Source organism: Physeter macrocephalus, chromosome 11 (assembly GCF_002837175.3).
Source record: "Physeter macrocephalus isolate SW-GA chromosome 11, ASM283717v5, whole genome shotgun sequence".
Lineage (NCBI taxonomy): Eukaryota > Metazoa > Chordata > Mammalia > Artiodactyla > Physeteridae > Physeter > Physeter macrocephalus.
The window spans coordinates 17,434,456-17,460,641 of NC_041224.1; the positions used below are offsets into that span (position 1 = coordinate 17,434,456).

General features: G+C 42.9%; 1 protein-coding gene across 1 annotated transcript in view; it reads left to right on the forward strand.

Moving 5' to 3' along the window:
* Positions 1–26,186, forward strand: part of C11H10orf67 (chromosome 11 C10orf67 homolog) — a 78,163-nt gene that overhangs the window by 4,744 nt on the left and 47,233 nt on the right. The window contains exons 3-4 of the mRNA XM_055087790.1: positions 679–753; positions 21,594–21,749. Of these exons, the coding sequence (XP_054943765.1) occupies positions 679–753; positions 21,594–21,749 (231 nt within the window). The remainder of the gene's footprint in view (positions 1–678; positions 754–21,593; positions 21,750–26,186) is intronic.

Consider the following 26,186-nt stretch of genomic DNA (forward strand, 5'->3'; position numbering starts at 1 on the left):
AGAAAATAACTCTAGTTTGTGGATTAGTGGCCCTCGATTTCTTTCCATGAGCATAATTCATCCGAAAATACCAGGACCAGAAGAGGATGTGAACTCCAAATAGATTTCACTGTTTTATTTTATTTTTAAATTAATTTTTATTGGAGTATAGTTGCTTTATAATGTTGTATTAGTTTCTGCTGTGCAGCAAAGTGAATCAGTTATACGTATACATATATGCACTCTTTTAAAGATTTCCTTCCCATTTAGGTCACCACAGAGCACTGAGTAGAGTTCCCTGTGCTCTACAGTAGGTTCTCATTAGTCATCTATTTTATACATAGTAGTGTATATATGTCAATCCCAATCTCCCAACTTATCCCATCCCCCGATTTCACTATGTTATAAGCAGTTCTAAGACATTAAAAAGACTATGATATGGAAGATGAGAGAAAATGTTCACGTTATCTGTATTTATTTTATCCATATGAGCTCTCTGTTGCTTTTGGTTCAGTGTAAGTGAAAATGGAATGTGTTGTATTATTAGCTGTAAGCCTAGGGGAAATGATTATAAAGTGAAGTTTTTGAGAGAGCCTATGATTTGAATGATGGTTTTATACTGAGCCCCTCCCTTGTAGGTGTCAGAGTTGCATTTGGAAATACATTGTGGTGCTTGTTGTATTTATTTTTCATTTGCAGAATGAGGATACCTTAAGAAAATGCTACAGTCAGCAGCTGGCCGATGCCATAGCTACTGTCAAAGGAATGTACCAGGTGAGTTTTGAGTGCCATCGTGGGTGAAACCGGCTTGATATCTTGTGACTGTGCCCAGGGTGGGGCTCACCGTGGGCTCCCAGTCAGCGCTTTTAGCTTTGAAGGTCCAAGACTGTTCATGCTTACTTTAAACTGACCAAAATAACACTTTATGGTGACAGATGGAACTTTTCAGAAACGGAAAAATTCCAGTCTGGTATCCAGTCCACGTGAGCGAGCGATGCGGTCTTCCAGTTTGTTTGGTGAGCGTGCAGTTCGATAGCAGGAGGTCAGGGAGTCTCAGGAGAAGCTTCATCAGGTCTGAAGTAAATCCCAGGCAACAGTCTCACATCCTCAGTGGAGTAACTTTTCTAATGATGGGGACGCGATCTATCTGCCAGACTCCATGCTCCCTTCTCTTCGTCATTTCCAATCATTATTTTTTCATCTTAGTGAGGACCTTGTGATTCTTTTAGTATTTATAACTATAATCTTCGTCTTTCATTGCAGTATATTTCCATAAAGAAATATTGCTTTATTTACAGCAAATCGTGCTTTGATTGCATACCTCTGTTTCATGGTACTGAACACCTTTGATTTAATTATGTGATTGCTAGTTACGTGTCTCTGTTTTGTGCTGGACTGTAAGCCTTATAAGGGCAGGGATGCTTGTCTTGCGCACCGCCACGCCCTGCCTCTTAGCACTGTGCCTGGTACACAATTAGCAATCAGCTAATAATTGCTAAATGAATGGAGGTTGCCTGAACTTGTGGCAGGTACTGGTGGCTCCACTGTCATTCTTCCCCTTCCTTTTTTTTATTAGCAGAAGCACTTCTTACTATGAAGCCAAAATGCTAGATCCTTTCTCCGCTTCTTTCCCAGCTATGGCATGAACAAGGGCAAGGTCAGGTCCAATGTGACCTGAAGGTAAGTTAACTGTGAGGTTTAGAAAGGTGGTTATTCTTCTTCTTTTGGCTGAGCCTTGCAGCATGTGGGATCTTTTCTTCCCCCACCAGGGATCGAACCCCTGCCCCCTGCAGTGGAAGCTCGGAGTCTTAACCGCTGGACCGCCGGGGAAGTCCCTATTCTTTTTTTTTTTTTTTTTTAATTAAAAGAGACTCAAGGGAAAATATACCCCTCTTTTTCTTTGTTCCTCTTTTTCTTTGTTTGACATTATTTCTCCCTTCTGATGCTTGGAATTGCTGCAACCAACCTAAAAGCAAGGAGTGGGATACTTAGGATGTGCTAAGGGTAGCAGACTAGAAAAACAGAAAGCACTGGGGTCCTTGATGACATCACCGAGCAACTAACTAACTCTGGACTTGCTCTGCCTCTGGCCCTTTTATGTCATGAGACAAAAACCCCCTTAGAATTTAAGCCACTGTTAATTGCCTGTTCAGTTACCTGTGGCTAGAAATATCCCAGAACCTATTGCCCTGTCAACAGCCTCTGTGACTCTGGGCCAAGTTGTGTTTCCAAAGGTGACCCTAACACTGTCTCCCACTCAGCTGCTCTTCCGCAAGTTTACCTTGCTTCTCCCCCAGCCAGAGGTGGAGACTAATTCCCCGTCCCTGGATCTGAGGGGCCTCCGTGACTTGGTCATAAAGACAGGATGTGACGCTTCACGACTTCGAAGGCCAGGGACAAAAGAAGCCTTGCAACTACATCCTATGCTCTCGGGATGTTTGCTCTCTGGATTCTCGCCTTCCGAATCCAGCTGCCATGCTGTTAGGAGCCCAAGCCATTTGGAGAGTCCGCATGTGGGTACTGGGGCCATTGGCCCAACTGAGCCCAGCCTTCAAGTCATCCAGCCCCCAGGCATTTAGCCTTGCCATCTGGGGTCCTGGCATTATGGAGCAAGAGTGTGCCATCCTGCTATTCCTGTCCTAATTCCTTAGTGAGTGAGCATGATAGATAGTTGTTTTATGCCACGAAGCTTGGGGAGCCGTGTTATGCAGCAGTAACTAGACAGCTGGAACAGTTTCCTTACGCTCACATCAGTAAGCGATTTAATTGCATTTGTTGGATAAATTACTTCCCTAGTGGTTCTGCCAGCACAATATAGCATCATGGTTAGGAGTTAGCACAGTGTATGTTTCAATACTAGGACTTGGGAGTCAAACTACTTGCGTTCGAATCCTGGCTCTGCCGCTTAACTGCATGTGACCTCGGGCAAAATACTCACCCTCTCTGCCTCGGTTTCTTCATCTGTCCGATGAGGATCATATTAGTACCCAGCTCATAGGCCTGTTTTGAGGATGAAATGAACTGATCCTTGTGAAGCACTTACAACAGTGTTGGGCACATGATAAGTGCAGTCTAAATGTTTGTGAAACAAATAGGCTCTTATACAAATTCATGACACTCCTTGGTGTTGGTGTCTTTTTCTGGCCCTTTATTATCCTGTGTTAGTGTTCGGGCTTACAGTTTTCTGTCCAATGACCACAGATTTCAGATACAGTAAAGTGCCTTTAAGATATCTGTAATCCTTATCAATTTTTATTATGTTGAGGCATATGAAATTGCCATTTGCTCTTACAGTTCTGTTCTGAACATTCTTGTACCGTCTCAGGTACACATGTGCGAGAGTGCTCGCTCCGCGGCATGCGGGATCCTCCCATACCGGGGCGCGAACCCGGTTCCCCTGCATCGGCAGGCGGACGCGCAACCACTGCGCCACCAGGGAAGCCCCACGCGAGAGTGCTTTTAAAGTATGTTTGTAAGAGTGGAATGGAGAGTATGTGGATTTTCATATTTATTACCTAAGGCCAAGAGCCTTCCACACTGATCATAATATGAAAATATTTGTTACTCTTCTTCGTCGAGACTTGATATTGTCAGACGTTTAAATGTTTGTTGATCTCATGGACATGAAACTATTTCATTTTGTCTGATTTGTGTTTCCCTTGATTATTATTAATACGGTTAACCCTTTTAAAAATATGTGTATCGGCCATTCAGTTTTCGTGTTCTGTGACGTGCCTGTTCAGATTCATTGTTTATAGTGTTATTTTCTTTTTGGTTAATAAGAGTATTTTTAAAAACATATTTTGGATACTCATCTTTTGTTTGTTTTATGTGTTGCACATGTCTTCTCTTGGTTTTTTGTTCACTCTTTTTTTAAAAATTTTTAATTTTTTGGCTGCATTGGGTCTTCATTGCTGCGCACAGGCTTTCTCTAGTTGCGGCTTCTCTGGTTGTGGAGCACAGGCCCTAGAGCACGCAGGCTTCAGTAGTTGCTGCGTGTGGGCTCAGTAGTTGTGGTGCACGGGCTTAGTTGCTCCGCGGCACGTGGGATCTTCCCGGCCCAGGGCTCGAACCCGTGTCCCCTGCATCGGCAGGCGGATTCTTAACCAGTGCGCCACCAGGGAAGTCCCCTGTTCACTCTTCTTACAGTGTTCTTTAATAAACCAAAGTTTTTTTTTTTTACACTACTGTAGTCAAGCTCCTATCTTTTCCTCATGGTTTCCACGTTCTGTGTTTTGTTTCAAAAATGCTGCTATATCTTAAAGTCTTCTAAGATTTTTATATTATTGTCCTTTACATACAGGTCTTCAATCCACTGGGATTGATTTTTAGCATTGATGTGAAGGAGGCATTAATTTTTTTCCCCATAATGATGCCCCAGGTTCTCAAGTTAATGACAGAAGATAATGTGTCATGTCAGAACTCCATGTATGTGTGTAGGTCAGATTTGGGGTATTTTGTTCTGTTCCATTCGTTAGATTATCTATCCTTGTGGGAAATCCCACTAAAATTAATGTTACCCCAAAACTGGCTTCGCCTCTTGGTGGGCGTGGAGCCAAAAGACACAACCAAGCCGAAGATTGGGAGAAGGAAGGACTTATTACTTGCAGCAAGTAAGGGGAGCACTGGTGATCTCCCGCAAAGCAGCGTCTCCCCAAACATGCAGCAAGTAAGGGGAGCCCTGGTGATCTCCCGCAAAGCAGCGTCTCCCCAAACATGCAGCAAGTAAGGGGAGCCCTGGTGATCTCCCGCAAAGCAGTGTCTCCCCAAACAGCAAAATTGGGGACATTTAAACTAAGGGTTCATGCATATTCATGAAGGGACTTGAGCAGAGGAGAATTCAGCATAGAATTGGGGCAAAGGTGACAGAGTCCTGGCTTTAGTTGAGTGAAGTCAAGAGGGTCAACGTCATCATTCTGTCCTCCACCTGGGTGGGGGCCTTAGTTCCTGCAGAACTCAAAGGCAGGTGTCAGATTGTTAGGTACATCCCTTGAGGAGGAACCAGGACTCTCTTTTATCGCTGAACTATTGTTTCTTGACTGTTCTTCCTTTGTTCCTGCATTTCCCTCACTTCCCTTTAGATCCTTAATTACTGGGCAAGCATTGTGGCCAGGCTTAGATCACAAAGTGGCTTAAGCCATGCCTGGGTCTCTTTCTCCCAGGACCCCCTACCCCATCTGCTTACATTAATACTTAATTGTAGGTGTTTGGTAAGGTAAGTTGTCTTATTTTCTTTTCTTCAGGATGTCTTGAATATTCATGGCTCTTTCTTTGTTCTTCCATATACATTTTAAAATAAATCTATGTGGGGGGGAAGATATTTTCTTCTCCCATTCTAGGTTCTTCTGGCTGCTCTAAGAATTCAGTTGACCTGAGACAGATTAACAAGAGAAAACAAAAGTTTAAGAACGTGTACACATGGGAGAGACCCAGGAAAACTGAGTAACTTGCCAAAATGGCTGAAACCCTCACCTTAAATACCATCTTCAGCTAGAGACAAAAGAGGATGTTGGGGGTATGGTTTGGGACCTCAAGGGGGAGGAAGGAAATAGAGATGGAAAAGCAAATGTTTGGTAACCAAATGTTTGCTGGGTCCTGCAGAGACAATGGGACACAGAGCGGACCCTGATCTATAGTCCCTGCCAAGTTTCTCCCAGCGCACCTAGTCCATGTCCTTTACAGATATCTCTGGTGACAGCTCCATTCTGGAGACAGGCCCTTTCTCTAAATTCTTTAAGCAGCTAAGGGGGAGGTCACAAGAAAAACCTTCTGAGTTTTCTGTTTCTTAAAAATAATCAGCCCAGGGGCTTCCCTGGTGGCGCAGTGGTTGAGAATCCGCCTGACGATGCAGGGGACACGGGTTCGTGCCCCGGTCCGGGAAGACCCCACGTGCCGCGGAGCGGCTGGGCCCGTGAGCCATGGCCGCTGAGCCTGCGCGTCCGGAGCCCGTGCTCCGCAACGGGAGAGGCCACAACAGTGAGAGGCCCGCGTACCACAAAAAATAATAATAATAATAATAATCAGCCCAATTAATCTTCATGCCAAAGAGACACATTTGGGGCTGGCAAATTGGGAGAAGGAAGGACTTATTACTTGCAGCAAGTAAGGGGAGCACTGGTGATCTCCCGCAAAGCAGCGTCTCCCCAAACATGCAGCAAGTAAGGGGAGCCCTGGTGATCTCCCGCAAAGCAGCGTCTCCCCAAACATGCAGCAAGTAAGGGGAGCCCTGGTGATCTCCCGCAAAGCAGTGTCTCCCCAAACAGCAAAATTGGGGACATTTAAACTAAGGGTTCATGCATATTCATGAAGGGACTTGAGCAGAGGAGAATTCAGCATAGAATTGGGGCAAAGGTGACAGAGTCCTGGCTTTAGTTGAGTGAAGTCAAGAGGGTCAACGTCATCATTCTGTCCTCCACCTGGGTGGGGGCCTTAGTTCCTGCAGAACTCAAAGGCAGGTGTCAGATTGTTAGGTACATCCCTTGAGGAGGAACCAGGACTCTCTTTTATCGCTGAACTATTGTTTCTTGACTGTTCTTCCTTTGTTCCTGCATTTCCCTCACTTCCCTTTAGATCCTTAATTACTGGGCAAGCATTGTGGCCAGGCTTAGATCACAAAGTGGCTTAAGCCATGCCTGGGTCTCTTTCTCCCAGGACCCCCTACCCCATCTGCTTACATTAATACTTAATTGTAGGTGTTTGGTAAGGTAAGTTGTCTTATTTTCTTTTCTTCAGGTTGTCTTGAATATTCATGGCTCTTTCTTTGTTCTTCCATATACATTTTAAAATAAATCTATGTGGGGGGGAAGATATTTTCTTCTCCCATTCTAGGTTCTTCTGGCTGCTCTAAGAATTCAGTTGACCTGAGACAGATTAACAAGAGAAAACAAAAGTTTAAGAACGTGTACACATGGGAGAGACCCAGGAAAACTGAGTAACTTGCCAAAATGGCTGAAACCCTCACCTTAAATACCATCTTCAGCTAGAGACAAAAGAGGATGTTGGGGGTATGGTTTGGGACCTCAAGGGGGAGGAAGGAAATAGAGATGGAAAAGCAAATGTTTGGTAACCAAATGTTTGCTGGGTCCTGCAGAGACAATGGGACACAGAGCGGACCCTGATCTATAGTCCCTGCCAAGTTTCTCCCAGCGCACCTAGTCCATGTCCTTTACAGATATCTCTGGTGACAGCTCCATTCTGGAGACAGGCCCTTTCTCTAAATTCTTTAAGCAGCTAAGGGGGAGGTCACAAGAAAAACCTTCTGAGTTTTCTGTTTCTTAAAAATAATCAGCCCAGGGGCTTCCCTGGTGGCGCAGTGGTTGAGAATCCGCCTGACGATGCAGGGGACACGGGTTCGTGCCCCGGTCCGGGAAGACCCCACGTGCCGCGGAGCGGCTGGGCCCGTGAGCCATGGCCGCTGAGCCTGCGCGTCCGGAGCCCGTGCTCCGCAACGGGAGAGGCCACAACAGTGAGAGGCCCGCGTACCACAAAAAATAATAATAATAATAATAATCAGCCCAATTAATCTTCATGCCAAAGAGACACATTTGGGGCTGGCAAATTTTGCTGTCCTACAATTCTACACCATTTCTTCATTCATTCATTCATCTCTGCCAGCTGCACTGTTGGGGCATCTAGCAAATGGTTAAGTAAAAGTGATGACAGCAAGCATCCTTAGTTTATATTAATACTGAATACAGTATTTCAACATTACACATCATACTGGCTGTAGATACTATCAGGCTATTACTTTTGCAAAGAGACTTTTGAAAAAAATCATGAATGAATTTTAATTTTGTAAAATGTGGGTTTTATGCATCTATTGAGAGGCCATATGATTTTTTTTCCCCTTAATCTATTAGTGTGGTGAAATTAACTAGCTGAATTTTAAAAATGTGAAATCAACCTTACTTTCTTTGTATAAGCCCAACTTGGTCATGATGTGTCTTTTTGTTTATTTCTTTTTAAAATTTGTTCCTGAACTTAGTGTGTTAATCTTTTGCTTAGGAGATTTTAAACCTGTGAACATCAGTGTGGTGAGCTATACTTTTCCTTTTTTATACTATTCTTTTTGGGTTTGGGAGTCAGGATTATGGTAGCTTCACAGAATGAGCTGGGAAATGTTATGCGCATTTTGTTTCCTGAGAGCATTTGTGTAAAATTAGAACTTTTTCTTCCTTAAATATTTAGAACTGCCAGGGAAGCTACCTGGGCCTAGAGGAGTTGATTGATTGATTGACATATTTTGAACTCCCAATTTCCTTACTGATTATGAGACTATTTTGGGTTTTGTATTCCTTTCGAGTCAGATATAGTGAAATATTTGTCTAGGGCATTTATTTCCTTTAAACTCAAAAATGTGTTGGAATAAAGGCTTAATATATATCTCATTACTCTCATATCTTTTAATCCTGTATTTTTAAACCCCACTGCATATTTTTATTACTATTTTATCCATTTTCATTGAGTTTTAAAATATCACTTATAATGTTTCTTATGATTAGGAGTTCTGTGTTTGGTTTGATTATTTTTTAATGGCTCTGGCTCTTTGCCCGTAACTTGTCCTCTTATTTTTCTATAAATATATTTCAGTGTACTTGAGTGATCTTCCATGTTTCATAATTTCCATGTCTTTCATCTTTGAGGGTCTAATAAGTACTGGCTGTCGCTCATGATATGTCCTTTACTTTCGGGTTTCATGATTTTTGACTGTGAACTCATATTTCTGCAGAAACTCTTTGAGGCCTGGAATAGAGGTGAGTCTCTGTAGAGAAGATTTCTGTTTGCTTCTGTGAGACTCCTGGGTCTGTGACCGCTTTAACCTAATTCTCAGCTTGAGGCATTTTAGACCACCCAGATGTATGAATGTGGGCCATCTCATGCTTATAAAACTCAGAAGAGACTTTTCTCCACCTCTATACTTTGAGCCAAGTTTCCAGACAGGAGGCAATTTCACTTTTACTGGGATGGGAGGAGGTACAGGGTTCAAGGTGGTTACTTCTAGTTCCTTCTCACGCTGAAGAGATGGCCCTTTGGTGTCTCAACCTTAATGGGGTGGTCTCCTATTATTTAGAATCACCACTTTGAGGAAGACCTATGTGATGCCTTTTCTCTGTGCCCTGTTAAGAGGTGAAAACCAGAGTTCAAATTTACCTGGTTTTGCAATGCCCTGGAGTACAGGCTGGCTTCAGTGTCCTGTGTAAGTCTCTGGATGTCTGCATTCACTTAATTTTGGCTGAACTAGTCCTTACTTTGTCAGCTTATAGAAGCATTTCACCTATCTAACCAGAATTTTTGTTGTTTACAAAGTAAGTCTGAATAACATGATTTTTTTTTTGAAACATGCTTTTATAACCCTTTGTGTCTTCAACAATTTCTGGGTCACTGATAAACTTTTAGTGTGTGTCAAATGCTCAAAAAATATGACAGAATAAGTGACTATCACTTTCTATATACTTTTTGTATGTCTAGGAATAGAAAGCCCTGAAAGGATTAAATGCTTTCTATGCATCAGTGTTTCATAAACATGTGCTGGTTAAACATGCTTAGCCAACACTGTATTAATTGTGGTTTGTTGGTTTATCTAATTAAAGAATTATTTTAAAGATATAAAAGTGATTCTTTGAATCTTTGCTTCGGCTGGTTGGTATCACTTTGATCCATGACCTCAGACAGCCTTCCAGATCCTGGCCACCCAGTGTGTTAAGGCTTAGTCATAGAAAGAACAGAAGAGTTGAAAAAACAACCAAAGTACACACTTTGGTTAAGAGGTAACTTTTGGTTAAGTGTAAATGACTCTCTGCTGCCCTCTGGAGACCAGTTCAGGATACAGGTACAAGTGCTTTTTCATCTATGGAGCAAGGTTTTAAATCTATTTAACTATTAAAACAATTTCTTGTGTGATATTATAGTACCTTATTTTCAGATAAAAGAAGAAGTTTTGATAAAAATTACACTTTATTTAGCTTCTTTTGGTCTTGGAAATGTATCAGCTCTGATTCAGATAAGAAAACACTACTCTAGATTCCTCAGACACAAAGGGATTTACGAGCATATAAAACCCTTAGAGAGGACTTCCCTGGTGGCGCAGTGGTTAAGAATCCGCCTGCCAGTGCAGGGGACACGGGTTCGAGCCCTGGTCCGGGAAGATCCCACATGCCACGGAGCAACTAAGCTATGCCACAACTACTGAGCCTGCGTGCCACAACTACTGAAGCCTGAGCACAACAAGAGAAGCCACCACAATGAGAAGCTTGCACACTGCAATGAAGACCCAATACAGCCAAAAAAAAAAAAAATCCCTTAGACTGGAGGAATAAAAGTTTGGGAGACTGTCACTAGCTTTCAAATTAATAAGCAATTTTCCCAACATCATTTGTTGAATATCTTTTCCTTTTTCGTTGATTTATGATGTTTACCTCATGTTAAATGATAATCTGAGGCATGTTACTTTTTTTTTTTTTGCGGTACGCGGGCCTCTCACTGTTGTGGCCTCTCCCGTTGCAGAGCACAAGCTCCGGACGCGCAGGCTCAGCGGCCATGGCTCACGGGCCCAGCTGCTCCGCGGCACGTGGGATCTTCCCCAGACCGGGGCACGAACCCGTGTCCCCTGCATCGGCAGGCGGACTCTCAACCACTGTGCCACCAGGGAAGCCCCATGTTACATTTTTAAGAGTTTATTTGAGCAAAAATAAATAAGTCATGGGGATGTAATGTACGAAATAAGGAATATAGTCAATAAAATTGTAATAATTTTGTATGGTGACAGATGGTAACTTAGACATACTGTGACGATCATTTGGTAATGTACACAAATATTGAACCACTATGTTGTACACCTGAAACTAATATAATATTGTATGTCAATTATACTTAAATAAAAGGGGGGAGGGATGAGTAAAAAGAACAAAATTTCTTTTAAGTTTATTTGAGCGAAAATTGATTCGAGTCAGGCAGCACTAAATCAGAAGTGAGTGGTTAGGAGCATTCCAACACAAGAGTCAGGGGAAAAACTCTTATAGAGAAAAGGTAGAAGCAAAGCAAGGAGGTTATTGGCTGTAGCTTAAGTGTTTGCCTTCTATGGAAAAGCCTCATTGGCTGTTTGTGACTGGTTGTCCTTAGGTATTGATTTCTTAACCTTGAGGCATTTATAGGTTCAGGTTTGGGTTTGCTTATGTAGGCTGCTAAGGTATTAGAACCCCCTCAGTCTGATGGCCTCCTTGTTTAATTAACACTCATCATAATGCCAACAATAAGGTTTATCTCAAGGTTATCCCTGCTATTTTGTGGCTATATAAGATTATGCAGTGTTATAGCTCTCCATTGCTTTTTTGGTATTTAATGTTTTTAGCATTATAATATGTTAATATCTGGTAAGTTTGGGTCTTTTTTCATTAGTTCTCTTTCTCGAAAATGTGTTTGCTCTCTTATTTTTCCAGATAAATTTAAAAATAATTGTGTTTACTTCCATTCCAAAACGGCCTCCCTTGGCATTTTTATTAAAATGGAACTGTTTGGAAATTTATTTATGAATTTTGGAAGAAATTTGTATCATTTACAATAGTCAGTCTTCCTATCCAAGAATACTTCTTGATTTACTTATGTCTTATTTCATGTATCTCAATGCAGTTTTATAATTTTATTTATGTGGGTTGTATATCTTTTTCATATAACTAAATTATTCCTAAATATTTTATGTTTTTAGAAGATGAGATAAGTTTTGTCATATTTTGAGTATTTTGATATACATGGAAACTGTTGATTTTTAGCAGCTTTATTGAGATACAATTTATGCAGCATAAAATTCACTCATTTAAAGTGTACAGTTCAGGGCTTCCCTGGTGGCGCAGTGGTTGAGAGTCCGCCTGCCGATGCAGGGGACACGGGTTCGTGCCCCGGTCCGGGAGGATCCCACATGCCGCGGAGCGGCTGGGCCCGTGAGCCATGGCCGCTGAGCCTGCGCGTCCGGAGCCTGTGCTCCGCAACGGGAGAGGCCACAACAGTGAGAGGCCCGCGTACCGAAAAAAAAAAAAAAGTGTACGGTTCAATGGCTTATGGTATATTTACAGAGTTGTGCAGCCATCACCCTAATTGATTTTTTTTTTTTTTTTGGCCGCATGGCTTCTGGGATCCTAGTTCCCTGACCAGGGATCAAACCTGGGCCCCGACAGTGAAAGCGTCGAGTCCTAACCACTGGACTGATAGGGAATTCCCACCCTAAGCTAATTTTAAAACAGTTTCATCACCCCGCAAAGAAAGCTTGTACCCATGAGCAGTCATTCCCTATTCTCCCTTCTCCCTTTTCCTCTCCTGTTTCAAATCTCTGGCAACTGCTAAACTCCTGTCGCTATGGATTTACCTGTTCTGACTATTTCATGTAAGTGGGATTGTACAATATGTGCTCTTTCAATTGACTTCTTTTACTTCAGCATAATGTTTTTGATGTGAAACCACTCATTTTTATAACTACTGTTTCCAGCCACTTTGTTGATAGATTTCCAAATGTGGGATTATCAGATCTCATTTTAACAGTTCTTAATTTATTTGTATCTTCTTTTTTAAAAATTTTATTTATTTATTTATGTATTTGATTGTGCCGGGTCTTAGTTGGGGCCGGCGGGCTCCTTAGTTGTGGCTCACCAGCTCCTTAGTTGTGGCTCACCAGCTCCTTAGTTTTGGCATGCGAGCCCTTAGTCGCGACATGCATGTGGGATCCATTTCCTTGACCAGGGATCGAACCCCGGGCCCCCTGCATTGGGAGTGCGGAGTCTTAACCACTATGCCACCAGGGAAGTCCCATTTGTATTTTCTAAATATTTGCTTCTACTAACTGAAAATGATAATATGCCTTAAATTCTCAAATGTATATCACTTTTTTACACTAGACAGAAGTTGCAGAATAATATTAAATAGTACTCAAGAGAGTGATCATTTCCACTGAATTTGAAGGGAATCCTACTTGTAATTCATCATTAAACATAAGAACGGCTTTTTTTTGGGAATAGTTTCTTGAATTCATTCCTTGTTGGAGCAGCTGGACGGAAGGAGGGTCAGACTAATTAGTCCTTTGAGATGGGCTGATTGCAGAAATGTCATTAACCTATACAGTCTTGGTGCGTTGGGCGATAAAGTAAAAATAGAATATATACTTATGGGGGAAGGCCAAAACTGCACCAGAAAAGTAGGTCAAAAAAGAGTTAAAGTCAGAGGGACCTGGGGTGGATGTTAGGTGTACACAGCCAAATGGGGATCAGGGAACCAGAGAAGATTAAGAAAAATCAGGCTAGAATGGATAACACAGTGGTGATCTAACTCCTGAGGTTGGGTTCTTAAACGCTCCCAGAAAAGTGTTGCCAAGATGAATCAAGTCCCTTTACAGAGGCCCAAGTGGTTTAGACTCTGCCCCTCATTCCTGAATGGGGAAGGACTGGGCGCTTCCTCGTCTTGTCAAGGTGGGGGGTCAAATGTGTACCCTAAGGAGGGAGCTGGGTTGGGGTAGGGACACAGTTCTTTGGCACTAATGCATTGGGAAAGCCTATAACCAGCCTCACACCCCATGTGATGCATGTAGCTCCTGGCAGAGAAGAGCTGTGACGTTTATAAAACTGAAGAGTCTGAATTAGACTAAGACGTGTGTCTTCGCAGAGGCATCAAGGTGAAGTGCAGATGGAGGCTGGCAGCCTGGTGGAGGTGATTCTCTGTTCAGACCCTTTGGCATGGAGCATGGTTCAATTTTGCTTTCAAGTTTGGAATACGCTCACTTCCTGTGTCTTACGTACTGCATGTGCTTAGAAGCTTCTTTAGGTGATGGTCTCCCAGGTCTTTTAAAGAGAATTTTAGAGAGACTTAGCAGCTTTATTCTGTTCTCTGTCTACACTGGATGACGAGGCTCTTCTTACACATAGAATAACTCGTGACTGGCCCAGAACTGTGCATAGTAGGTCCTATGAATATGTACAGAATGGATGCTGATGTGTTCTTGCAGGACTCTTTGTGTAGAAGAGCTCTCTTAGGGTGCCAGAGTAAGAGGAGAATACATCTTATTGTTCAAAAGCCTTAGGCACATCTGCACGCACGCCCAGAGTGCTTGAAATAGAACCATCAGAATTTCATTTCCTCAAATCAAATCACCTCCCTCTTCTTTACTAACTGGGGGCTAATGAATGAAGTCATTACCTTCTTAGTGGGTATTCTTTCTTCTGTGAGTAAAATCTGGGCCAGTCAGAGGGCCTTAGGGAACTGACTGTTGGGGGGACTTTGGAGGAGAAGAGGGGGATGGGGAGGCATGTTTACCCTGAGAAAAGGATACAGAGGAGTAGGGAGAGCCCTGCATAAGCTGTACCTCCATGTTCTGCGCAGACCTGATCTCCTTGAATCTGACATAGTCTGGGCCTCCAGTTCTTTTGTCTTAGGTGGCATTGGTGACAGGGCATTAGTTAAAGATCTGTGAGTAACAGTGCTTGGGGAAACTTCCTCCTTTTCCCTAGGCAGATAATAAATGACAATGAAAGCAGTTATCACTTAGCGGACATATTTACTAGGGCCCAGGCACTCTGCAAAATGCTTCATGTGTAGCATCATATTGATTATATTTCTATAAAAAGACAAAAAAAAAGACTAGAGTTTAAACTCAAATGGATTGCAGAAAAATGCAGGTTTTAATATCTAAGTTTTTATCTCAGTGCCTTCCTTTTCGGTGAGACTATAATCGGTGTTCAGAAGGAAAGGTAAATGGAACTAACTCCTCTTCTGAGTGTCCTCTCTCAGATATTTGGAGAAAAGCCTGATATTCATGTCTTCTCCCCTCTGGCTAAGCCATCCTCTACTGGAATGGAAAATTGTTATAAGTTGACTTCAAATATTCTCCCATGGTGTCTTTCCGATCAAATACTCACGTGTCTTTTTTGGTAACTTTGAAGAGATCTTGCAAACAACTCCTAGTTCATTTTGCAGAACTGCAACCTTTTTATGGATAGCAAGTGTAATGCTTGTTTCAAGGAAAGCATTTCAGGTTTGTCCTCTTCTTTACTTTCTCAAATGTAGATGAAGATTCAATTCAGAATTACCCCAAATCTGTTTCAAGGCTGTCATGTTAAAAAATAAGTTTGTTAAAATGGTAAAATAGTAAAATTGTTTGTGTTTATTTTATTTATTTTTAGCTGCGTTGGGTCTTTGATGCTGCGAGCAGGCTTTTCTTTAGTTGCGGCCAGTGGGGGCTACTCTTCGTTGTGGTGGGTTCTCTTGTTGCGGAGCTTGGGCTCTAGGCATGCGGCCTTCAGTAGTTGTGGCACATGGGCTCAGTAGTTGTGGCTCGTGGGCTCTAGGGCGCAGGCTCAGTAGTTGTGGCGCACGGGCTTAGTTGCTCCGCGACATGTGGGATCTTCCTGGACCAGTGCTCGAACCCGTGTCCCTTGCATTGACAGGCAGATTCTTAACCACTCTGCCGCCAGTGAAGCCCTAAAATTGTTTTTAAATGTCTCTGAACGGTGGGCTTCCCTGTTGGTGCAGTGGTTAAGAATCCGCCTGCCAATACAGGGGGCACAGGTTCGAGCCCTGGTCCAGGAAGATGCCACATGCCGCAGAGCAACTAAGCCCGTGCGCCACAACTACTGAGCCTGCGCCCTACAGCCCACAAGCCACGGCTACTGAAGCCCGTGCGCCTAGAAGCCTGCACACCACAACGAAGAGTAGCCCCTGCTCTCCACAACTAGAGAAAGCCCGTGCGCAGCAATGAAGACCCAACGCAGCCAAAAACAAATAAATAAAATAAATTTATATTTTAAAAAAAGGAAACCTTATTAAAAAAAAAAAGTCTCTGAACGGGGAAAGTATTTATTCTTAAAATAGAAGCCTTACTGTGTTGATTGTCATTCTCTTCCACCTCTGGAGGGTTGCAGAGATATAGAAGATCCCTTTCTAACAAGAGCACTAACTTTAGATTCCAAATTTTAATGCAGCAAATACTGTCCAGGTGTTAAATGATTTTTATTTCAGATTTTTTTGAAGTCCTAATAACAGTACTGTGCGATAAAACACCAACATTTCAGTATTTGGAGGGGATTGAATTTTCTGTACTCTGACTTATGAAACCATGATGGGCTTCTGCTAAGGGCAGGACGCATGCTTTTGGATTGTGACCAATTCCCTTCCCTGGAGCAATGGCCTGAATGAGGCTTTTTGTTGGAAAGAGAGTGAGAGAGAAAACTGCTTAGATGAAATGGCAAGAAACTAAAGACTATAAAGGAAAGAGTTACAAAATAAATCATCCCATACTCACCGCGTCACAAGCTGTATGAAGCATCTTCCGCCTTAACTGTGCTTTCTCCTGTGTGATCTCCCCCTTGCCTTCTCTAGTGCGGCAGGATGTGATGAGGGTGTCCTTCCACCTCTAGGTGTAGGGAGGGCACCTTTCTCATGGGAGATTGATTTCCTGCTTTCACGGAGACAGAAAGGAGGGTCTGAGTGTCCCATTTCTTAAGAAACTTTAATTCAAAATAATCAATATGCCATTGAGGCATACTTTAGGGCGGCCTACACTGGGCCCCAACAAACGATGATGAATTTTGGCAAGCTTAAGGAAAATGGGAGAAAGGCAGGGAGGTGGCCCACTTGACCTCATAGAGGCATTTAAGGTTCAAGGCTCAGCCAGGGAACTGCCAGTCCTTTGGTATGACTGGAAGACATGAAGGCTGAGAAAAGTGGTGAGAGGGGATACAGGAAAAGGAACCTACAGGATTTATATTTTATCTCAAAGACATCAAAGAATCATTGTAGAATTCTAAGCAGCTTTTGTGACCTGCTTAGATTTGCAAACTTGAGAGATAAACATTACTGGAGTATTTGTGAGACTTGATAAATAATACTTGTCTTCCCTACTGAGGTTCTGGACCAGTTAAAGTCAGGGAGCCAGTAGATGGAGATCATCCGTCTTACTGATAACACAGGCTATTCAGTGCTGAACCCCCGAATTTGGCAGATTAACTCCCGTCCCAGGCAGCCGTGGGCTGAGGAGGTCTCTTCCTGCCAGAGCAGAGCATCTTCTCCCTAAAGAGAAGGGCAAGGGGGAGGAGACGGCCAAGATGTGACCAAGTTCCTTCTTCCAGGGTCTTAATCAGATGATTGATGGAGGATGTCACTCCACATGGAAGGAAACAACATTCCCTGGGTTTTTCTTCTTCTCTTAATACATTAAACTTAACTGTTTAGCCTGTGATCAACTAGGCGTGGGTCTGAGCCTTGGGGGAGAGGAAAGCCCTGCTCCCACCTTCATGATGCAGCCCCCCAATACCAACCACCGCTCCTCTGGGGATCCCGAGACAGCTGGGGACCCAGAAGACTCAGCATTGGCTTAGAAGAGTGCATCATTTACATGAAACTCCAAGGTCACTTTGTATCCCATACTGAGAATTTACTTCCTGGTCTGTTTCTCACCCCAGATTACATCCAGCTGTGTTGACCAATATTGTCTGTCAAGAGGTTTTGCCCATGGGGTCAAATAGCATCATAAAAGTATTCTAATAATAAAAAGCCAACAGTTATGTCCCAGATTTGAATATTAACCCCCTACTTTCGACTGCCAAAGGAAAAATTAAATGTTAAATTTTCTTGTAAGAAAAGAATTAAAGTCCAAAATAAAATTTTCTTTCCCTCGTGAATTCAAAGACCAAAGACACACTCCTGCCTCCTTCCCCTCCCTGTGCCTTGCCTCAGAGCCAAGCTCTCAGGGTGCAGTGTGGTCAGAAGATTGGTTACATGAAGGGAGGGAGGGAGGATGAAGCAGGTGTCGGTGCCTCAAGCACCATGGGCACCAGTTCTTAACTGCCAGAGAAGGCATTGTACTATGGAAAGGAGACGAGCCGTACATAATAAACGCTGTGGAGTTGGGCTGGAGTGGGAGGCGTTGTGTGAATGTATGTTCTTTCGATGTAGATATCAGGATTCTCCAGAGAAGGAGAACCAGTAGGGTGTGTGGAGAGAGAGAGGGGGAGAGAGAGATGGAGATTTAAGGAATTGGCTTCTGTGGTCCCAGAGGCTGGCAATTCTGAAATCTGAAAAGTAGCCTGGCAGGCTGGAGACCCAGGGAAGAACTGATGCTACAGCTTGAGTCTGAAGACACTCTGCAGATAGAATTCTCTCTTCCTCTGGGGATCTCAGTCTTTCTCTGAAGGCCTTCAGCTGATTGGATGAGGCCCACCCACAGTGTGGAGGATAATCTGCTTTACTCAAAGTCTATTCATTTAAATGTTAAACCTCACATGAAAAATACCTTCACAGCAACATCTAGGCTGGTGTTTGACCAAATCTCTGGATACTAGAAAAGGAAGCCAGGCTCAAGCCCTCTCCTGCCCTGCAGGCTGCTAGTGTAAGGGAGGCTGGGACTGGGAAGGGTCAGGAGCTTTGATGGGTAAGAGTCCACTGGATTGGGATTTGGGGGTTTGAGTTTTGGGGTTGTTTAATTTTTTTGGCCCTTCCTTCTTTCTTTCTTTCTTTCCTTCCTTCCTACCTTCCTTCCTTTCTTTCTTTCTTTTTCTTTCTTTCTCTCTCTCTCTCTTTCTTCTTTCTTCCTCTCTCTCTTCTTTCTTTTTCTTTCTGTCTGTGTTTTTGTTGCTATCTAAGAGTTTAAAAAAAAGTCATGGCACTTTCCCAAGAGTTCTTCTAAGAGATTGAAACATGAGACAGGATATCAGATTTGAAGGGGTGGTGAAAAAAAACCCTGCTTCCTGCTCACCTCCTCTTGAGCCCAGCTCATTCAATAAACACTAGTAAAACATCAGAAACATTCCTGGAGATGAAGAGAAATGAATCCAATGTGTTTGGGCCTTACGATTACTTTATGAAGTGTCAAAAGTGAAACTTTTTTTCTTCCAATGAACTGTGGCCCCCGCTGCCCTGAAGTCCAGAGGGGCCGAGTGCATCCTAAAGGCAGGCTGGCCCCAGTGATGCCGTGTGTGCAGCATCTCAGCCCAGTTCCTGGCGGGATTTTAAATGAGCTCCCAGAGGTTGCTTGTGCTGTGTTATAAAGGAGATGACTCGGCCAGCTTGTCACAAGCATCTTTGTTTTGCTGTTTTTTAGGAGGACAAATAAATCCATCCTATTCAGAACTTAAAGATTAGTGAGCAAAAAACAAGTAACAAACAAATGGACCCAAGAAGAATGTTTATAAGGTATAGAAAGAACAGAGCAGTGGAAGGCAGGTGGGCAGGGGAGCGATGCTAAGGCTTCCCAGAGCAGGTGGCATCTGGGTTTGGATGACAAACAGTAACAACAATAATAAACTCTAAGATATGATACTGGGAGCTGACGGTGCTGTAAACACTGTCCAAAATTGTTTACATGCATTATCTTATTTAATTCTCACAACAATTGAGTTAGCGTTATTGTTTGTCCCATTTTACAGATGATAAAACTGAGACACAGGGGATTTAAGAAACTTGTTCAAGCTCACAAAGCTACTAGTGACAGAGCTGGTCTTCAGGCCCAGGCTCACCTATTCTAATGCCATTCAGGAGACTGACAAGTAAGAGCTTATTAGGTGGCCTAGAAATTCCAAGTTCATGGAGACCTGTGGTCCCACGGTGCTTCTGAGAAATTGCCTGCTGAGTATCAGCACCGATTAAATGCCCAGTCTGGCGGGGGAAGGGGACAGAAGGCTGGCACGAGTCAGGGGCCAGGTCAGCCAGCAGCAGAGCAACAGGGGTGCTGTTTTGTCCATTGTGCTAAGAGATTTGGACTTTAGCCTATGGGGACGACGAGAGTTGCATTTTAGAAAGATCGGTTTGGCCACAGGGTGGAGATTGGTTGGAGAGGACAAAAGAAGAATCAGGGAGGTGAGTTAAGGGCTCGTACAATAGTCCAGGTGAAGACAAGGCCTCCGACTGTAACTGAGCAGGACCCTAGGGGCATTCCCGGGACAGAGCCCTCGCCCAGGTCCCCTGCTCTAGCTCCTCTCTGAAGTACCCAGATAACAGTATCGGATGCACATTTCCTGAGTTGTTTGACAGATGCTAAAACCTCCACCAAATGGAAGATGTTAACCACTTGATGACCATGAGCACCCAGCCCCCAGGCCTCCTGGAGCCTAAGGACTGATAATATTAACCCCCTCTGAGAATGGTGCACGAGCTGACCACACATCCTGGGCTCCCTTCCCTCACCTGGCCTGTAAAAATATTTTGCTGAAACCTATCAGGGAGTTCGGGTGTTTTGAGCATTAGCTGTCCCGGACTCCCGGCTCGGCGCTTTAAAATAAACACACGGCACCGCGAACCCGGTGTCAGTAGATCGGCTTTGCTGCGTGCGGGCGAGCGGACCCTGGATTTGGTGGTAACATAAAGGTGGGCGAACGGGGAAGGGGAGGGTGGCCTCGGGAGCGACTTAGGGGTGGGTTGAACGGATTTGGTGAGGTGAGGAGGGATTTTCTGTCTTAAAATGACAGAAAATCGGTTTATGGCTTGGGCTGCTGTTAAATGGGGGAGGTAGAAAGGAGGAGAGTGAAGATGGGGGACCTCCGCTCAGACCTGTTGGATTTGAGCTGCCCTGTCAGTTACGCTCAGAGCGCCAGTTGGGTAACTGTCTTAGTCTCTGCAGAGCGTTTGAACTGTAGACATAAACAGTAGATGTGAAGAATAGATCTACACCCTCAGTGCTGTTCTTCAAAATCTCCCAATTAAAGAGCTAATATTGTCATATGGATTGTTCTGTTTTCACTCTTTTTAATTCTACTGCATATTCACTTACTGATGTTTTTCATTAGTGTGGTGTAGACTGTGTCAGTGTTATGTCCTTAGCTGGACTCTTAATGCTACCTCGAGGTATTCTTCTTCTTCTCAGTCTGCTGGTGTTCATCATATAACATTAGAACAATTTTAGTTTGTAAATCTAACTCTTTGAAATATAATATATTAGCAGATATTAGGTTAGGTTTTACTATATTTCCTGTATGTCCATGTGTCCAAATGTATTAGTAACAAGCAAATGATAAAAATAAAATAATTCTTCTGTAATTCCCAAAAGAGTCCAAAATGGACAAAATGCTTTTGCATGTCTGTGTTGGAAATGAGATTTTTATATGTTGCCAGTAAAGAACGGCATCATGTTTAAAGCATTTTTCCTTGTTTTGGTTTTGTGATACAATTCTTCAGAGTAATGACTGCAAATAGGTTAGCACCTCAATGCTTAAAATAGGCTGTCAAGAAATGGTTCTTCTTTTTTTCTCATCTCCATACCAAACCACTGAGGGGGAATTAGTTGCACCACTGAAGTACATTTCCTTTCTTACATAGTCAAAATTTTTTGCTGGCTTCCTTTCTAGAGGAAGATTGAGGTAGGACATTCACGATCATGATGTGGATTTACTATTAAGGTTTACTCTTATTATTATTATTATTATTATGACTGGCATGGCTGATGCAGTCAGACTCATGCTTTGTCTCATAGAATAATACTGTGCCGTATACCATGACACTTTATTGTTCAATATAAACATAGTTATTTACTAAAACTTGTGTGCAAGTTGCAAAAATAAAATAACTTTACAAGACCAGGAGCTTGAATAAAACATGAAATGGTTTCTGCTGGTGCTAGCATAGTGTCTGACTTTTAACGCTTTTTCCCCCAGCGATTCTTTGAGGTGGAAGAAGAGAAGACACCTGTGCATGACGCAATGACTGTCAAAATGAATATTTTGTTAAAAAAACTGAAGGAGAAAGAAGAACTCATTAAGGAATTAAGAGAAGAACTGGACCAATATGAAGAATTTGGATCTCAAAAAGTTGTAAGTTTCACAGCAAAGAGTAATTCATTTTAATACATATAAATGAAGTTACAACTGTCTAAAAGCTTGGGGTCAGGATAAAGGGATTACAATGCATGCATCTTAGGTATCTCTCCGCAGCGTAAGCCAGTCCAACCCTTTTCTGCTCGACACCATAGTCTAGAAAACCCATAATAATTATAAGTAGGAGCAATATAATTGTTCTCAATTTTTATTTGTAGTAGAAATAAAATAACCTATCTCCCACTACAGAAATTTCCCCACCCTAGAAGAGAATGTAAAGAGATTTTTGTTTTAATACGGAAGAGTTCCCCCCTTCTTGCAGTCCAGATAATTTGAAAGACACAAAACAATCTCAATCAGAGGCTTCCAAGAAACCAACTTGGAACAGGATAACCTGAAGTGGAAATGTCAAGAAGGAAAATTCTCAGAGGGTTTTCGCCCTCTTCTCCCCGTTGCAGTAGGAGCCAGGAGCTGCTTTACTGCTCAAAGCACTGACGAGAACAAAACATGCGAAGAGAGAGAAAGCAGAGAGGAGAGCTTAGCTGCCTGTCAAGGAGGTGAATGTGAAGGATCTGGAAAGCGTGGACCCTAGAGGCGAGTTTATTTTCGTCTCAGATCAGCTCTGAGCTGCCGGCTGTACTCTGCCCAACCACGGCCCAGAGCCATAGAGGGGTTTTCGTATTAGGTTCTAAGGGCAAGAAGTGGATTGTCTGAGTAGGAGAGGCAAGCAGGGAGGCCAGAGAATCACAGCCTGTTGAGTGCCACCTGGCAGGGGTACCTCTTCACATCACACACAGCGCAGTTTACCAATAAGGAAGCTGACTTACATCCCGGGCGCAGCTGGTAGATGCTGACGTGGCCTGAGAACCGAGGTCCGGCTGAATCCAAAGGCCCGCACGAGGAGGAGGAGCTTTATCCTCTGTACAGAGGAAGAATTAAAGTTGCTATATATATATATATATATACTTTTATATAATGTATATATATTATATATACATTATATTATTATAATAGATTATGGTGTTATGGTCCATAGGTATATCATTATAATGTATGTTATAATTAATATATAGTGTATATTAATACCTGTGTATAGATATGCATAAATATCAACACATGCATATATATGTACGGAAGAAGCCTGAGAAGTTATGCATCAAAGTGTTAACACTAGGAAGAAACACGTGCGGGTTGCTGGGCCCTTTAAGTGCAGTCCTTGGTTTATGTAAGTCCCACACTAGTATTCTTAGTTAAAAAAAACCCCAAAGTTAGAAAAGATAAGGAATTGAACTTGCACCATTCTAAAGGACTTTATTTACGAACTGGGGAAGGAGCGCTTTGTTTAATCCATTAGAATTCTCTATGTTGAATTAAAGTTGCTATATATATATATATATACTTTTATATAATGTATATATATTATATATACATTATATTATTATAATAGATTATGGTGTTATGGTCCATAGGTATATCATTATAATGTATGTTATAATTAATATATAGTGTATATTAATACCTGTGTATAGATATGCATAAATATCAACACATGCATATATATGTACGGAAGAAGCCTGAGAAGTTATGCATCAAAGTGTTAACACTAGGAAGAAACACGTGCGGGTTGCTGGGCCCTTTAAGTGCAGTCCTTGGTTTATGTAAGTCCCACACTAGTATTCTTAGTTAAAAAAACCCCAAAGTTAGAAAAGATAAGGAATTGAACTTGCACCATTCTAAAGGACTTTATTTACGAACTGGGGAAGGAGCGCTTTGTTTAATCCATTAGAATTCTCTATGTTCTAAAAAAACCAGAGCGTCTTCTAAGCAATGTGGTATTAAGTATTATTATCATAGACCTAATAACATTGAATATTATTTCTTTGTACATGTTCTGATTGCCTTGGAGGGAGAGGCACATCCAATTTTTGCATTTACTTTTCTTGTCTTGGGTCTACATTTACTCTTATTTTTTGGAGAAAATAATTTAATAGAAAAGGCTAAAAGAAGACTAACAGTTTTGCCTTTTTATCCTGCCTTGGCTAACAACATCCAGCATCAGTTAGCAAGGCAATTTTGATCCATTTGTTTCCCATTTGTGAAAAGGGAGGTGATACCTGCCTAGCCAACAGAGTTATGAGGAGGATACCTGTCGTAGTGGATATGAAATGCTGTTGAGTTCTTTGAAGAAAGACGTGCATATAAATTCTAGTTATCATTATGAGGAAATACACAAGTCCTTATGACCATCTGGTTTCCATTCCATGAAATGCACTGTTGAGAACATCCCAATTCGGTAATTGAGCTGCTTCCAGTAAAACACGAGGTCTTTCTTGGCGTGTTTACACCTCTGAGTGTCCTCAGCCCGTTAACTGGTCTGCCTGGACGGCCTGAGTATAGAGGATGAGGGTGGGCGGGGCTTGGTGAGGACCCCAGAAAGTGGGAGGCTGCACCCCGCTCTTGCATAAGAAGGCGTTCTCTGGCTCGGGTGGCATCCTGAAGACCTTGGTTGTTTCACTGTAGTTTGTCCCCAAGGACACCACATCAGTATTTCTGTAAACCCTTAAGAGTTGAGCAAAGTGAGACTTCTGATGAACCGGGTGTATACATTTTTCCTAGCTCCTTAGGACCCCAGCAAAGCGCCAGGCTGACTGCGGACAACGCAGAGCAGGGCTAGTGTACATTTGGGAGAACGGACATGAACCCTGCAAAAGCAGATCACGGGTTATATAAAATAAACGTCCGAAACTTTCTTTTTAAAGATCCTCTAGGAACTGGCTTTCCTAGAACTCCATGCCACTCAAGTTCTAGGTGATTTACCTTTTAAATTTGCAATTTCATCTAATACGACTGCTCCCTCTAGTGGTGTAAAAAACTTGCGACAGCAAGTATCTGAAACGATTGGGAAAACCGAATCTGGAGAAACAATTAGAAAATTTCAAGGCAGCAATGGAAAAAACTTGCAAAAAGCTTGAAATAAGCAAACTGAATAAACAGTGAGGAAACACTCTAGTTTGTTCTTTCTCATATAGTCCAATTATATAAATCGCTCTAGAGTTAATAGTCATAATCCCTCTCTAGGACTGTTGTAGAATGAAATCTAAGAATATGATAGGAAAGGGAAGGTTTAATAAACAGCTAGTTTAACTTATATTTATGACAAAATGGAAATCAGAAAAAGGAATCTCTTCAAGTTCCAGAAGCCTCATCTCTCCAGGTCAGAACACCCTTAATGTTGAATTCCCGCCCGCCCGCCCGCCCCCCCCCCACCCCGCCCCGCCGACCCCAGACCAACTACATTCAGGGGTTGAGTGTCTCTTCAGGTTCTGTAAAAACCTGCAGTGACTTAATGGCACACTGCTGTAGTTATCAGGTTGCCATGCAGTACGCGGATAAATCCACTTGAGAATTGCTAAAGAAACTAGCCTGTCGAGGTATGTGTGCCTGTGTGTCTGTGTTCCCACGCACATGCATATGTGCTTTCATCGCAATTGGAGATGTTTTGAAAAGATTTTTCATTTTTCTTTCTTACCCAACATGGATGAGCTATGCAACTATCACAACCCACATCCCCTCACCCCCACCAATAGGTGAACGTAACTATTTGTTGCTGACAGTTCTGAAACAGAGCTGTCATTCAAGAGTGGCAGCTCTGCAGGGCTGCACTGCCCCAGTGTGCCGCTTTCCTGGTTGTCACTCACTGGGAAAGCACCTGCTCTTCTCCGTGACTGTCATGCAGCATGGGCATGCAGCAGAAGCCCACTCCACCCGCAGCATCAAATTGAGATGTGCGAGTACTGTACGTGGAGGCTGCAGGATTGAGACGCCAACAGGGCAGAGGGAGGCTGCTGGGAAGGCACCTGCGGCGCTCCAAACAGTGCTTGTCAGCCTTTATTGTGTTATTGTGCGTGTGGGTCACCTGCAGCTCTTGTTAAGATACAGATTCTGGGCTGGGGCTGGAGATTGTGCATTTTCAAAAAGCTCCCAGGTGACGCTGCGGCTCCTGGTCCTCGGACCACGTTTTGAGTGGCGAGGCTCTGCAGTACGCCTGTTTTCAGAAACGATTCTCTCACGGCTCAGTTTGGGATTCTGAAACCTGGAACAGTGAGTGATACTGCACCTCTTGGCTCACAGGAGAAATAGCGTGTAAGCCACCACTTGAAGTCCTAGCTTTCACTACACAACAGAAAAACTCTAAATTGGCAAGTTACTTTATAAATTTAAATTTCCACAGTGACTCTGGATCGCACACAGGCTGTCTTAGGCTATAATGTGGCTTTTAATAGCTTTACCTAGTTAACCACCTTTTAATAATCTCCATCCTTCTGAACTTCGGTTTGTTAACACAGTTTGTTTTAAAGAAGTCTCATGGTTTAAGTGAGCCAGAGCTAGTGGTGTGGGCAGATGGTAGAAGGAACGGCACCACAAAACCTGCCA